This window comes from Rhincodon typus, chromosome 6 (genome assembly GCF_021869965.1).
Source record: "Rhincodon typus isolate 14 chromosome 6, sRhiTyp1.1, whole genome shotgun sequence".
In the NCBI taxonomy this organism is placed as follows: domain Eukaryota; kingdom Metazoa; phylum Chordata; class Chondrichthyes; order Orectolobiformes; family Rhincodontidae; genus Rhincodon; species Rhincodon typus.
Window position 1 is genome coordinate 90,908,673 of NC_063337.1, and position 14,185 is coordinate 90,922,857.

Here is a 14,185-nt window from a genome sequence, read left to right on the forward strand (position 1 = left end):
AAAAACTGCAAAGTTAAAACAAATGACTGCAATTTTATTGTTGGTAAAAACATGAAAACAAAACTATTTGTGAGGATGCAGGCAGTAACATTGTAATTGAAAAAGTTATGCAACTGTTTAGGCTATGGTGGGAAGTAATATTCTTCAGGAAGCCATTTCTGTGAACTCTGGGACATTTTTAGATAAAGGCAAATCGTTGTTGGTAGCTATAGAACCTCACTTCTCAGAAGGTAACTGGTCACTTGTACCAAATATTATGAAAATTCCCAGTCATAACTGAATAAAATTTGCATTTGTGTAAACACCTAGGGAAACAGTTCCTTAAATTTGACCCCCCAGAACTGGACACAGTACAACAGCTAAAGCTTAACCCGTGATTTAAGGGCCTTTAGGAAAACTTCCTACCATATTTGTGAATACTGCCTCTATTTCATTGCTCAAGTGTTATTTAAAAATACTTGACTAACTGGCAGTTTTAAAAAATTGCATGCAGTAAATGATTTTGTCCATTCAGCTTTTTTTTTAATTAATTACAATTTGACTAGAGAATGATTATGGCCACCCATGTGAGAAATTCTTACATTCCTGCTGTTCTGTTCTTATGAGTCCACGTGTATCCTGAACTGTCCTAAAGTAATGACATAGTATGAGTGAAACAGCTCAGAGTTTTCACTTAACTAGAGTAACATTTCTGTACCCATCAGGTGGTTTTGTAAAAATGATTACAGATACTGTCTTTGATAGCACTGAACCTACATGTGTCACTATTCATCCTTTTATAGTTGATTCAGATACAAGCCATTTGACAATGATGGCTGAATACTAGACTTTTTCAGGGATGCTCACAATTGGGCATATACGCAATAAACTAACTGCCAGCAGAAGTGATAGATGCAGGTACAGTTAGAACATTTAGGACATTTAGACATATACATGAATAGGAAAGGTTTAGAGGGATACGGGCCAAATGCAGGCAAATGGGAGTAGTTTAGTTTAGGAAACCTGATCGGCATTGACAAGTTGGACTGAAGGGTCTGTTTCTGTGCTGTATGACTCTGACACATTTGAAGGCAAACATGGCAGCGAATCATAATAAAAATGTGTACCATTAGCACTGTACTACTTCTTGAAATGTGTTTATTTTTGATATACTTTCTACATTTTCACTTTTGCTTTGTGCCAAAATAATCAGTAGCCCATAAGATAAAGTGCCTATAAGATGTTTCTGGGAGAAAGCAAAGAAGGCCTTTGTGATATGTTGAGGGTAGTGATCACTTCACAGTCACTGGTTGCATTTTGCAAATACTTTTCCCTATAGGCCTTTAGTCAGTGGCATAACTCAATATCCAGTGAATTTATGCCTTCAGATTCATTCCTTGATCTTGCCCAGGAGCTGATTCTTTTAGCTGTCAGCAGGCGGTGTACTGTCTATGTCTTAGAACATAGAACAGTACAGCACAGTACAGGCCCTTCAGCCCACGATGTTGTACCGACCTAATATCCTACTAAGATCAAACTACCCTGCTTACCCTACATTATACTATCCTCCATGTGCCTATCCAAGAGTCGCTTAAAAGTCTCTAATATATCTGACTCCACTACCACTGCCGGCAGCACATTCCACACGCCCACCACTCTGTGTAAAGAACCTACCTCTGACATCTCCCTATACCTTCCTCCAATCAGCTTAAAATTATGCCCCCGCATAAAAGTCATTTCCGCCCTGGGAAAAAGTCTCTGGTTATCCACTCTATCTATGCCTATCATCATCTTGTACACCTCCCATTCTTGGGAGTCTTGACAAGTCAGATACAGAAAGGTTGTTACCCCTTATGGGACAGTCCAGGACTAGAGGGCATAATCTGAGATTAAGTGATCACCTTTTTAAGACCAAGATGAGGAAGGTGAAGCCCAATGGCCGAAGTGTGGATTTTACCAGTTTCAAAATCTCCCTTAGAGTGGTATAGTACTGAAACAGACCCTTTGGTCCAACTCATCCATGCTGACCAAGTTTCCTGAACTAAACTAGTCTCACTTGCCCGTATTTGGCCCGTATCTCTTGAAGCCTTTCCTACTCATTTACCTGTCTAAATATTTTTTAAATGTTGTAACTGTACCTGCATCCACCATTTCCTCTAGCAGTTCTTTCCACGTATGAACCATTCTCTGTTGAAAAAGTTGCCCCTCGGGTGCCTTTTAAATCTTTCTCCGCTCAACTAAAAAATATACCCCTTAGTTTTGAACTCCACTACCCTGGGGAAAAGACCATTGCTTTTGACCTTATCTATGCCCCTCATGATTTTATAAACCTCCTAAGGTCACCCCTGAACCTCCAATGTTCTAGTGAAAAAAGTCCCAGCCTGTCTAGCCTCTCATTTTTATAACTTAAACCCTCCATTCCTGGCAACATCTTGGTAAGTAATACCCTTCCAATAGCGGGGCAGCCAGAACTGTACACAGTACTCAAAGTGGTCTCACTATGTCCTGTACAACCTCAACATGACATCCCAACTCCTATACTCAGTGGTCTGAGTAATAAAGGCAAGTGTGTTAAACGCCTTCTTAGCCACCCTGTCTACCTGTGATGCAACTTTCAAAGAACCATATACCTGAACCCCTAAGTCTCTCCGACAACACTACCCAGATCTCCACCATTAACAGTATAAGTCATGACCTTATTCACTTTACCAAAATGCAATATCTTGCATTTATCCAAATTAAATTCCCATTTCCATTCCTCAGTCCATTGGCCCAATTGATCAAAATCCCTTTGTAATCTTAGATAACCTTACTACCAATTTTGGTGTCATCTGCAAACTTAATGCCTTTTGTTTCTCCAGGGTGTGGTCTCTTCCTCTCCATGATACATCTGCTAGTGGCTGCTATTCATCTGATTTTCACCAGAAAACATCAATTAGGACTTTCCACATTTTGATCAATAAAGCCTGCTCTGTATAATTCATTATACTTGCAGATTTTTAAAATGAATTTTTTAACAATTTGAATTAAACGGCGTAAGGCAACAATTTGGGAAAACTTTTAAGTAATGAATATTGAAAGCTCACTGATAAAGCACAGAGTGATCATTTCTCTAATCCTCTGTAGCAAGAATCACTGCTCAAGTTGGTCCACTTTTAGCAAGTCGACATTGCAGAATAAGGTCATGACATTGCAGTCCTTTAACAAGGTCACTATAGATGTTTAGAGGAGCACTGGGTATGGACACATTTGACCATGCGTGCTTTCTCCTGACATTATGGGTAATATTGTTGATCCAGACCTACCCTTCTCTGGGATCTACAATAATCTAAATATTCATCAGGGAATAGTTTGATTCAGCACATTTTTACACTCGGAAATGTAAGCTTTCTGGCTTTCCAAGTGCAGTGTTCCAATCTGAAAACCAAACCTATTTTGGTGAATCAGATTTACCCAGCACAGAAACAGACCCTTCAGTTCAACCAGCCCATACCAACCATAATCCCAAACTAAACTAGTCCCACCTGCCTGCTCCTGATCCACATTCCTCCAGACCTTTCCGATTCATATATTTATGCAAATGTCTTTTAAACATTGTAATTGTACCCAAATCCACCACTTCCTCTGGAAGTGCATTCTGCACACACCACCTTCTGTGTTTTTTTAAAAAAAATTGGCCCTCATGTCTTTTTTAAATGCGTCCCCTCGTCCTGAAATCCTCCACCGTGGGGAAAAGACAACTACTATTAACTCAATCTATACCCTTCTTGTTTTATAAACTTCTAAGGTCACCTCTCAACCTCCTACACTCCAGTGAAAAAAGTCCCAGCCTATCCAGCCTTTCTTTATAACTCCAAGCTTCCATACCTGGCAACATCCTGGTAAATCTCTTCTGAACCTTCTCCAGCTTAATATCCTTTGTACAACTTCGTACTTATTAATTTGACAAAGTGCTGCTTCTCAATTTGTGTTAAGCAAAATCAAATTTCATAGATCCTGTGGCCATCTTGTATATTGAGTTCCAGTTTCTTTCACTTGTTTCATTCGAGGGTTTTCATCTCTATATTTAATTTCTTCCCTCATTCCTTGACCATCCATCCTTGACCAGTTTGCCACTTCAAGACTCCAAAATCCTACCCCCAGGCAACTACAAATTGATCTACACTCAGCTTGGTTATCTCATGCTTTCTGCTCATCAGATATTGGTCTCCGTATAGAACAGATCGTTCTGAGTTCAATATGTTGTTGCAATTCTCTTTGAAAAAATTACAGGGCAAGTTGACATCAATTTGCCAGTTGTAATTTTGTGCAATATTGGGTGGGTAATTATGGATTTATTGTATGGCCATTTGTTGACTTTTATAAGCTGCACTATTTCTTACTCATGTCTACCTTTTTGCTAAGATTGGCAAACAGACAAATGTACTTTTGAAAATTATTTGGCAAGTAACACGTTTCATTTCTTTTTATTTATTACAGCGTGCTTTGCTTAGTTATTGCAAAGAGCCTGATAAGTGGAATATTTGATGAGAAAATGTCGTCTGCTTAATTTTGTGTATGCAAGCAGCTGTACTGAATTCTAAACAAAGAGCTTGTGTTGACAACAGCTGCAGAAAAAGTCACTTCCACTAAAAGATGCTTCAGCTGCTTTTCATAACTGCCTGTAATGAGTTTCAGAATATTATCAATGATTCATGTGTTTAGCTGTAACAATGTGAGATAAAGGGGGAAAGTAACATGTTTCTAGCTGCAGCATTTTATCCCCTTTTAAATGCAAGCTAAGGGAATTTCTGCTCAATTAACTTCAGAAGACTTTGAATCAATGTTTCATAGCTCTATTCTGAAAGGTTTTAACCTTTTACACTCCCTCCTCATCCTTAGCACAGAATGATCACTACAAGCAACAGCCAGGTGCTGTAGGGATTGTGTCACCAATTTAGCCAAAACCACTGTTCCTGACATTGTTCTTTTGAATGCCATTTCTCAGTGTAGGGCAAATTTTTAAATTTTCTGCACCTGCATTTCCCTCCAGAAGAATATTCAATCACTCGCTGCCCAAAAATTGATTTTGGTTAGGTTCTGGAATGAGCTGCCTGATGATGTGGCGGAGGCAGAATTAATTGAGGCTTTCAAAAAAAAAAGCTGGATAATTATTTAAAGAAATGAAATTCATAGTTTGGGCGAGTGGGATTATCTGAGTTGCTCTACCAGAGACCCCACACAGTCCGAATGGGCCAGTGACCACCTTTCTGTGCAGTAACCATTCTACAATGATGAATTCACTGCTGTCAAAAGATCCACTGATAAGAAAACAGAATTTAGTGTATTACACTGCTATGACATGCTATACTCAAAAATATTCATTGTCATTTAAATTAAGTTGGGGCAGCACTGCTTAATGGTTAGCACTGCTGCCTCACAGCACCAGGGACCCACGTTCGATTCCAGCCTTGGGCAACTGTCTGTGTGGAGTTTGCACATTCTCCACGTGGGTTTCCGTCCAATGCTCCTGTTTATTCCCACAGTCCAAAGATGTGCAGGTTAGGTGGATTAGCCACGGGAAATGCAGGGTTACAGGGATACGGTCGGGCCTGGGTGAGATGCTCTTTGGAGGATCGATGTGGACTCAGTGAACCAAATGGTCTGCTTCCATACTATAGCGATTCTATGATTCCACCTCAACTGACTTTGCAAAGATGGTTTCTAAATCACTGTTTCCGTGCTCTTAGTGCTGTGATAATAATCCTGACTTTTCTTTTACTTGAGCCAAGTATTTATTGATTTATTCCATCATTTTCATGTCTTGGTCAGAGAATTCCTCAAGGTCGTCATCTCTAGAGCATATAAAACTCCAATTCATTCCTTTTACTCTGGGTATTCTGGTACATTGGTAATTTTCATTTGTTATAATGCCTTGCATATGAACAATACGAAAGTGTTTCACATACAGTTGCAAGAAAATTGGACATCAAGTCACAAAGATAGATTGGTTATGTAATGTAATGTGAAAGAGAGACCGAGATTAAGGTGGAAAGATAGGTAGTGATTTAGGGGAGGGATTCCAAAGAACGAAATGAAGCTGGTAAAAGCTGTGCCGCAAGTACAAAGTGAAGGAGGAATGCACAGCAGGCCAGTATCAAAGGAATAGAGAAGTCAGGAGGAGATTGGAGATGGGTGTGGGCAATGTCTGAATTTGAAACAATGGAGGGCAGAAAGGCAAAGTTGGTGAATTGAGTGAGCAAATAGGATTTGGTGTGGGATAGGAAATCTTTCCTCATTCTGTTTTTTTTCTACACAATTCACCAGCAGGTTAACATTGTTCATTATTTAACATTATTTAACAGTTAAATCTGCCTTACTGCTATCACTCAGCACTCTTTCAGTAGTCATTGACATGCACCTTTGATCTCTGCACTTTTCCTGTTCTTAACTTTTTATTTTTTCATGAGATGTCAGCATCACAAGTAAAGCCAGCATTCGTTGTTCTTTCATAATTGCCTTTGAATTAAATGGTTTGCTGGGCCATTTCAAAGGGCAGTTAAACATCAACAACATCCTGAAGCACAATAGTGAATCCATCTGATTCACTATCAGTAGTTTCATGGTCATCATTACTAACACTAGCTTTGTATTCCACGTCTATAAATTGAATTTAAATTCTTCCAGGTGCTATGCTTGGATTTTAACTCACGTCTGTGTGCCTTAGTCTGGGCCTGTGGATTACTGGTCCAGTAATATTACCATTTTACCACCATCTCCCCCTAAAATGTAATAATTAAATATCTCACTTTGTTACATCTCATTCTACCACTGTGTTGTATTTTACTTAGTTACTCTCATTCCTTCAACTTTCAAACAAAATCTTAATAAAGATGCAGTCTATAATTGGTACTGCATCATGCCTGTCTTGCAGAAATCATGTCTGTGGTTCTTCTGTTATTTCTGTCTTTACTGATGTTACTTAGATATGTTGCTTATTTTTCCCCAAATGATGTTATCATTTTTTGGTGATGTCTTTCCTAGGAAATAGGCATGATAATTTACAACGTCACATTTGATGGTGTGTTTTTTGAGAAGAGACAGGCTATGGATGTTTTGTATTTGTCTGACTCCTGTGTGTTAAACCACTGTAAATAAGTCAGTATACTTTAAAAAGAGTAGTTTTATCATTGCTTCTACTGAAATCACATAAAAATAACTTCATATTACTGATTTATTGTTCATCTATTTGGCTGAATGATTGCAAGAATATTTAATTCAGATTTTTTGGTTTATTTGAATATAATGGGACATTTCAAGTTGTGTGTTGCTATTCAAGCATATGTGGACAGATCATTATTTAGAAACCATATGTAATTGTAATTACAGTAGATGCAGCAAAAATTGCATTCTTTGACATCCCTAACAAATGAACATGAAGGTAAGTGTGATGTCGCAGACTGCTCTGTTGATAATTCAGTTTTACCCTGTTGCAGGAATTAAATATAGTCAGTCTCTGTTGATGAAATCAAGAAGAATCAGACCATTATGGTACTAGGAGGACATTGTATCTATACAATTGCAGTGTGACAATCGCAAAGTGAAGCAGATTTTTGTTTAATCCGTTCATACTATTTTAAAACTGCAATAACACAAAGTGTTCCTTAACAGAAAATCAAACCAAATGTGGTTGTGAATGTGTTTGTATTCTAAAAGTTAAAATTGTATTCTCCATTCATAGTAGGGTGGATGGTAGCAAAACAAATGCAGTCATCATCGCACTTTGTGCAATAACAAATGTATACCTACAGACACACACAGACGTCATGGATAGAGGGGGAAAAACTGGAAAGGCAGTTCAATCATCACTATCCACAGGGTTTGCTGATATAATCCTTTTTTGGCTTGTCAGGATCTGCAGCTCTTCTATCTTCCTTCCCCAAGTACTTACAATTGCTTGCAGGAGGCACAGGCTGACTGATTCTGACTTATTATGTTTTGACTTACTGTTGATGTGACACAGCGCACAAAAACTGATGAATGAATATTAGCTGGCTTTATTCAGTCTTGAGGTATTTTCTTTTACTACAGAGAAGAGACAGCTCTTCCTTTTCTGACATCCAATAGATTCGGACTAATCGTAAGCTGTTCAGCTGCCTGGAAGCCAACCTCAGTTGTTGGCAGGCAGAAGGCCTTTGGCATTGTTCTGTGGAATGATGACCCATTGTCAATCAGCCATTTGTTGCCAACGTAGAGACGGGCATCCACATCAAATCAGCCTCCCTATCCCTGTATTCACAATGCAGTAATACTCAATGACCCTTCAATTACCACAGTGGTTTATAACCAGAACTTTTCAATAATGGGTACCAGACTTTGTGAATACCTGATACCAGGCACCAAGTTTATAGTTTGAACTAAACAATTGAGAATTTATTTATAATATTGGAGCTTCAGCAGAGCAGAATTAAACAACAAGATAATCTAATTAATGCCTGTGACTTAAACCCAATCTTTGATTTTTAGCCCAACTTTCACAAAGACAAACAAACAAAGAGACACAGTCAAGGGATAAGTCAAAATAAAAGTTAGAGAGATGTGACTAGCCAGTTCACTTAAACAGTCTGCACGATCAATGATATCACAGGCATGTGAGATTATATCTTGCTTGGTTTCTGAAGACATGGTCAATGCAAACAATTTCAGTAGGCTCTGACGAATATTTACTTAATTCTTATAAATGAGATTCTGTTCTCTGAATAAGTTTGATAATGGATGGATGACCTCAAAGCAATCCAACCTCCATACTGTATCTTTAGCATCCACAATCCTATGACAAAATAAAAGTTCAAAACCAGTGCAAACTTTGGTTTCTCTTTCTGTTTTATTTTCCGACATTCTCTCGGCACCAAATCCCTGTGAGGCCCCTGCCAACATTAAAATATCTGCCATCTGTTTCAATAGAATGCCTGTATGGAATCTCAATGTCTGTAGAGTTCTTGGAACAAGAATCAACTTGCAATTAGTTTCCAATCCTCTTTTTAAGAAAAAAGCTGCAACTCACTGCTCAAAGGTCCCCTTTGGCTCTGAGCTCTCATTCACAGCTCCAAACCAAAATGATAAAATAAAAGTGATGAAGATCTCAATATGGCTGAATGTCTCTTTATACACATTTCCACATTTCATCTTCTATTTTAACAACTTTCCCCACTGTTTGAACAAACAGCAGTGTAAATGAGTGTTAGGCAACTTTTTAAAAAGCAATAATCCTTGGACCCTTTGGTTTTTAAAGCAGTCTTTTTCCTATTTCAGCCCACAATCAAAAATACAGAGAAACAAAAAGATAGTCTTTATACGTGGCAAGGCAGTCGGACTCCATGTGCAAATAACAGTTGCAAGCTCCATTCCATGAAGGTGAACTACCTACTTCTCATTAAAAAAAATTCAGAAACATCTAGGTCCTTCTTTCAGTGCTAGCCCATGAATTATTGAATTCTGTTTCACAATTTTACATGGTAAGACAGATAAGCCACTGGGCTACCAGTGAGTTGCCATAGCCATTGGAAAAACACACCTGATGCATCAATAACTTTTACACTTGTCTTACTGTAAAAACACCAATTTTGACTGTCTTGTTAACTGTCAGTTGACTTCATTAATACAATATTTGTGGAATTGTCTGCCACTTACTGTGGAGATTACTTTGCAGAAGGCTGGACGTTCAGTAATGCTTCCTTGAAATATTAATGCTATTTTCTTTCTTACTGTTTAAATCTGCACCAATCCCATGGTGACACGCAGGCATTACTGAACAAAAATGTTAATTTATGAAAGTCATTATATTGGAGTTGCAAAAAGATAGGTATCTAAACTATCTAAAAAAAACTAAGTATGTTCAAATAACAGTTTACAAAATGACTTACAGAATCACCAGAGTATTTACATGGACAAGGATACTTTATTGCATGGGAAAGTAAGAAATGAAAGGAAGTGTGGACAGATGTCATTCGTGTTGTCAATGACAAGTGCCGAAGTCTGGAATATTTTGAGTAGATTTTTGTGCTTAATTCTACCATCCGTTTATTTTGCGCATTGAAAATTTTAGCAGGGCTACTAACTACATGCCTTTTTAATATTATGCCTTCTAAACTATTTTATACAGGCCACATGTGGTAAAGTTTCTCACAGTTGAAATTGGTTATTGAGCCATATCTTTGTGGGTATTTGCCGAGCTTCAAAAACTATTCAAACTTCAGAAGAGATCACAGCACGTTTAAATGTTTGAAGTTGGGGTTATTGCTTTGGTTCAGTTGGTGATCGCACCTCATCATTGGCAATATAATTTTAAATTATTAGATGAATATTTGTAAATAAAGCCTGGTTTGAATTTTAGGAGTTTTTTTATTCAAAATTTATTCATAGGATGTGGGCATCACTGGCTAGGCTAGCATTTATTGTCTATCCCTAATTGCCCAGTTGGCTGTTAAGTCCACTATGTTGCTGTGGTTTGGATGTACATGTTAGCCAGACAAGATAAGGACAGCAGATTTCCTTCCCTAAAGGACATTTGTGATCCAATCGACCGATGTTTCAAGGTCATTGTTAGACCCTTCATTCCAGATTTTTAACTGAATTCAAATTCCAATATCTGCCAAGTGAGAATTTTGCATTTGTTATCATACTTCCACTGTTTCTAAATCTCCTTTAAAATTTTTTCCATGTAACAGGGCCGTTGCACAAGAGAAAACTGCAAGTATCTTCATCCGCCAATGCATTTAAAAACGCAGTTAGAAATTAATGGCCGGAACAATCTCATACAACAGAAAACAACTGCAGCCATGCTGGCACAACAGATGCAGTTTATGATGCCAGGTGCTCAAATTCAACCAGTTGTAAGTATATTGTGTTTATAACCAAAGATTTTTCTCCTCATCCCATCCAACACCTCCACATTTTTAAAAAAATATTTTACATCAAAAGCTCTACCACCAATTTGTATTTTGCTCGATACCTCTTGTAGAGTTTTTGTTTCTTTTCTCAGTTGGCAAACCCCAAAGCAAAAGGAGCAAAATCTGTTTTCCATTTTAGAAATTTAAGTTCTTGAAGCCCAAACAATTCTGTAGAATAAATGCGATTCTGCTCGGTCTGGTTGTGAAAAATTAAGTAAATTTCTGCACTACTTTGTCCTTTTTAATTTTTCATCAAGCATATTTGTGCTTTTTTCCGCAGCCCACGTTTCCAGTGAATCCTGGCACGGGAGTAAATCATCATCCTTTTAGTTTTAGTCCTTTTCTGGCACCTGTGCCTCACAGTGTCGGATTAGTTCCAACAGAAGTTCTCTCTAGTGCCCCTGTACTTGTCCCTGGAAGCCCACCTATTTCAGTTGCTGGATCAGGAAATATGCCGAAGCACATGAGGACAGACCGATTAGAGGTAAAAATATTGTCAAATCAATGCAGCACCTTTAGTATAAATTCAGTGTGATTCTGGTGCATGTTGTTTTGTTCTTGTATCCATAACCGTGGCATTGGACTTGATAACATTTCAGCACACTTTGAAATTATAAAATCAGCCAGAATCTGGAACATGAACTGAAGCAAACTGCTAGTATGCCATCAGAACTGGCACAGTAGGCAGGAGAATCCCTTTACAGATCAGTGAGATTTGAGGAGAAAATAAAAGGCTAAGAGTTTAGATTTACTAAATATTTTCATGAAAGAACAAGTGATGGATTTAATAGGGTGTAAAGATTTTATTTCAACAAGTTTTAAAACATATCATCTTGGGTACAGGCGATAAATTGAAATTCTAAGAAGACTTAAAAATTTCACAATGGAATGGAAAATGAAAATTATTGGAGATTTGAATAAGTTGAAGAAAATGGGGAAAGGCCTAACATTACTTGAATCAGAAGTGAAGAGCATCTGACAAAGGATGTGGTACTAAGTAAGCTGAATTTTGCAGTCAACAGTTAAGGATTGTCGATCACCACTGATCTTGTGGTAATTTCACCATAACTATCTAGCAAGTCTTTGATGATTTCTGCATTCCAGATCTTAGTTTGAATCAGTGCTATGTCAGAGGGGTTTCTGTCCACTGGCAGTGATTTCAGCAAACAAGGTAAATAACACATTATTTTGAAGTGTTCTCACACAGTAAGCCAGAAGATAAAATTCACTGTTAATTACATTTTATGGAGAGTTAATAAATAATTTTGATCTAGATGTGGGACTAAGGTTGAAACAGGAATTATCATTTTATAATATTTGGATTATTTCACAATGAAATTCGCCATCGTATAAGTACGAAATTAGTTTTCTAGAGCCAAAGAGCTGAGGTGGCACGGTGGCTCAGTGGTTAGCACTGCTGCCTCACAGCGCCAGAAACTCGAGTTCAATTCCCTGTTCGGGTGACTGTCTGTGTGGAGATTGCACATTCTCCCTGCGTGGATTTCCTCCAGGTGCTCTGGTTTCCTCCCACAGTCCAAAGATGTGCAGATTAGGTGGATTAGCTGTGCTAAATTGCCCATAGTATCCAGGGATGTGCAGACATGGAGAGTATTTGGATTGAAAGTTGATTAAAGAACAGAAATGTGAAAAGTGATCAATTGATATCTTTTAGATTGGAGGATTAAGCCAGTAGTATCTCCGGGTATCATTGTAAGGATCATAGTTCTTATTTACAAATATATGATCTGGATTAGATATGGTATCAAACATTTGCAGTCAGCACACAAGTAGGGAGTGTGGTTAACTGAAGAGGACAGTAAGTTCAGGAGGACAGTCAAGTTCACAAGCATGTGATTTTCATATGTAGGTTAATGCAGAGAAATTAGTTTCAATATTTTGAAAGAAAGCGATATGAAATATATGCCAAGTAGTAAAAGATTAAAAACAATGGAGAAGCTGATAGACTTTGGAATTCAGAAAAATATTTTGAAATAGGAGAACAAGTTGTTAAAGATTTATGTTTTAAAAGAAAGACAGGATCACTGGTTTTGTTCATAGGAACATGAGAGTACAAAAGCTAATTGATGATGCTGTCACTTTAAAAGGTTATTTCAGTAGCATCAGAAGCTTTTGGTATCTCCAATGAATTGGAAGCTTCAGTGAATGATTTCTAGCTGTTATTCTCTCTGAACCTTCTCGATGTTTCTTCCTCCTGGATTGGAGAACAGCGTGTAAGAATCTGTCTGAATTTACCTTTTTGCCAAGGGGTGTGTTTATAGGATGTTACTATATTGGAACAGTTAATTAGTAATAGGTACGGTATCTATTATTCAGTAAAGTTTTCCAATAGAGAAGTTATTCTAAACTCCTCTTTCTTTTGTATTTAATTGTAATGTTTAAATAAATTGTGTTTTGCTTAACATAGAGTAGTTTGACCAGTCGCACCGCATCTGGAACATGGCACTTCATATCTACCTTTCAAAATAAAGAAAAGTTAGGGTCTTGGCTACCTTCTTAAAAATTTTAAGAAGGTCTGGTCTGGTCCATAACATGGCATAGTCAGGATATTGTGTACAGTGATGGGCAGCCTACTTAGAGGATCTCCAGGTCATGATCAGGATATAAAGGTGATATTCCAAAATGCCATTGATGAGAGACGAGATAAACCATGCATCTTTTCAAGAAAGCAGCAGTGGTTAAAAGAAGACCTAGTAGTATTATTCAAAATTGTAATTTGGTTTGATGAGGTAGATATGAAAATTTCCATTAGTCATTGATTGACTAACTAGGGGACAGAAAGTAAAAGAATAAAGAGATTCTTTTCTGCACAGTGGCTCAATAGGATATGGAAGGTTCTAAAAGATACATTAATGGAAGCTGAATTCATCAATTTGTTTTTTTTTAAGAAAACAAATTAGACAGCTATTCGAAAACACAATATTTTGAAGGGTGACCAAAAATAAGAGAATAGTGCTAAGTTAGTACCTTTTCCAGAGTGTACGAGCAGGCGCATTTGGCTGAATGGTAGCTGCCTCTGCTCAAATGCTGTTTTGGGTTTCAATGATACTGGCAATTCTTTCTGTAAAGTTGGATAGTAAATGTCTACTGATAATTTGATCATAAAGATGATGAGTGTGCTGTTGACATACCCAGTTTGGTCCTCCTGAAACAAGCTCTTTCTAACATTGGTTACTTCATAGAAATTGAAGGTGGGAGTTCTGGCCGATTCTTATTCCTTATTGGTTCCAGAAATGCTGTAGTGATTTATATCTGGTTCA

General features: G+C 37.7%; 1 protein-coding gene across 10 annotated transcripts in view; it reads left to right on the top strand.

Annotated features, from left to right (window-relative positions):
* Nucleotides 1–14,185, top strand: part of mbnl2 (muscleblind-like splicing regulator 2) — an 88,270-nt gene that overhangs the window by 34,027 nt on the left and 40,058 nt on the right. For 6 of the 10 annotated variants that reach the window (XM_048597702.1, XM_048597700.1, XM_048597701.1 and 3 more), the window contains 3 exons: nucleotides 9,271–9,372; nucleotides 10,686–10,850; nucleotides 11,188–11,391. In XM_048597702.1, the coding sequence (XP_048453659.1) occupies nucleotides 9,271–9,372; nucleotides 10,686–10,850; nucleotides 11,188–11,391 (471 nt within the window). The remainder of the gene's footprint in view (nucleotides 1–9,270; nucleotides 9,373–10,685; nucleotides 10,851–11,187; nucleotides 11,392–14,185) is intronic. The other 4 variants (XM_048597707.1, XM_020527387.2, XM_020527386.2 and 1 more) reach the window with 1 other exon arrangement.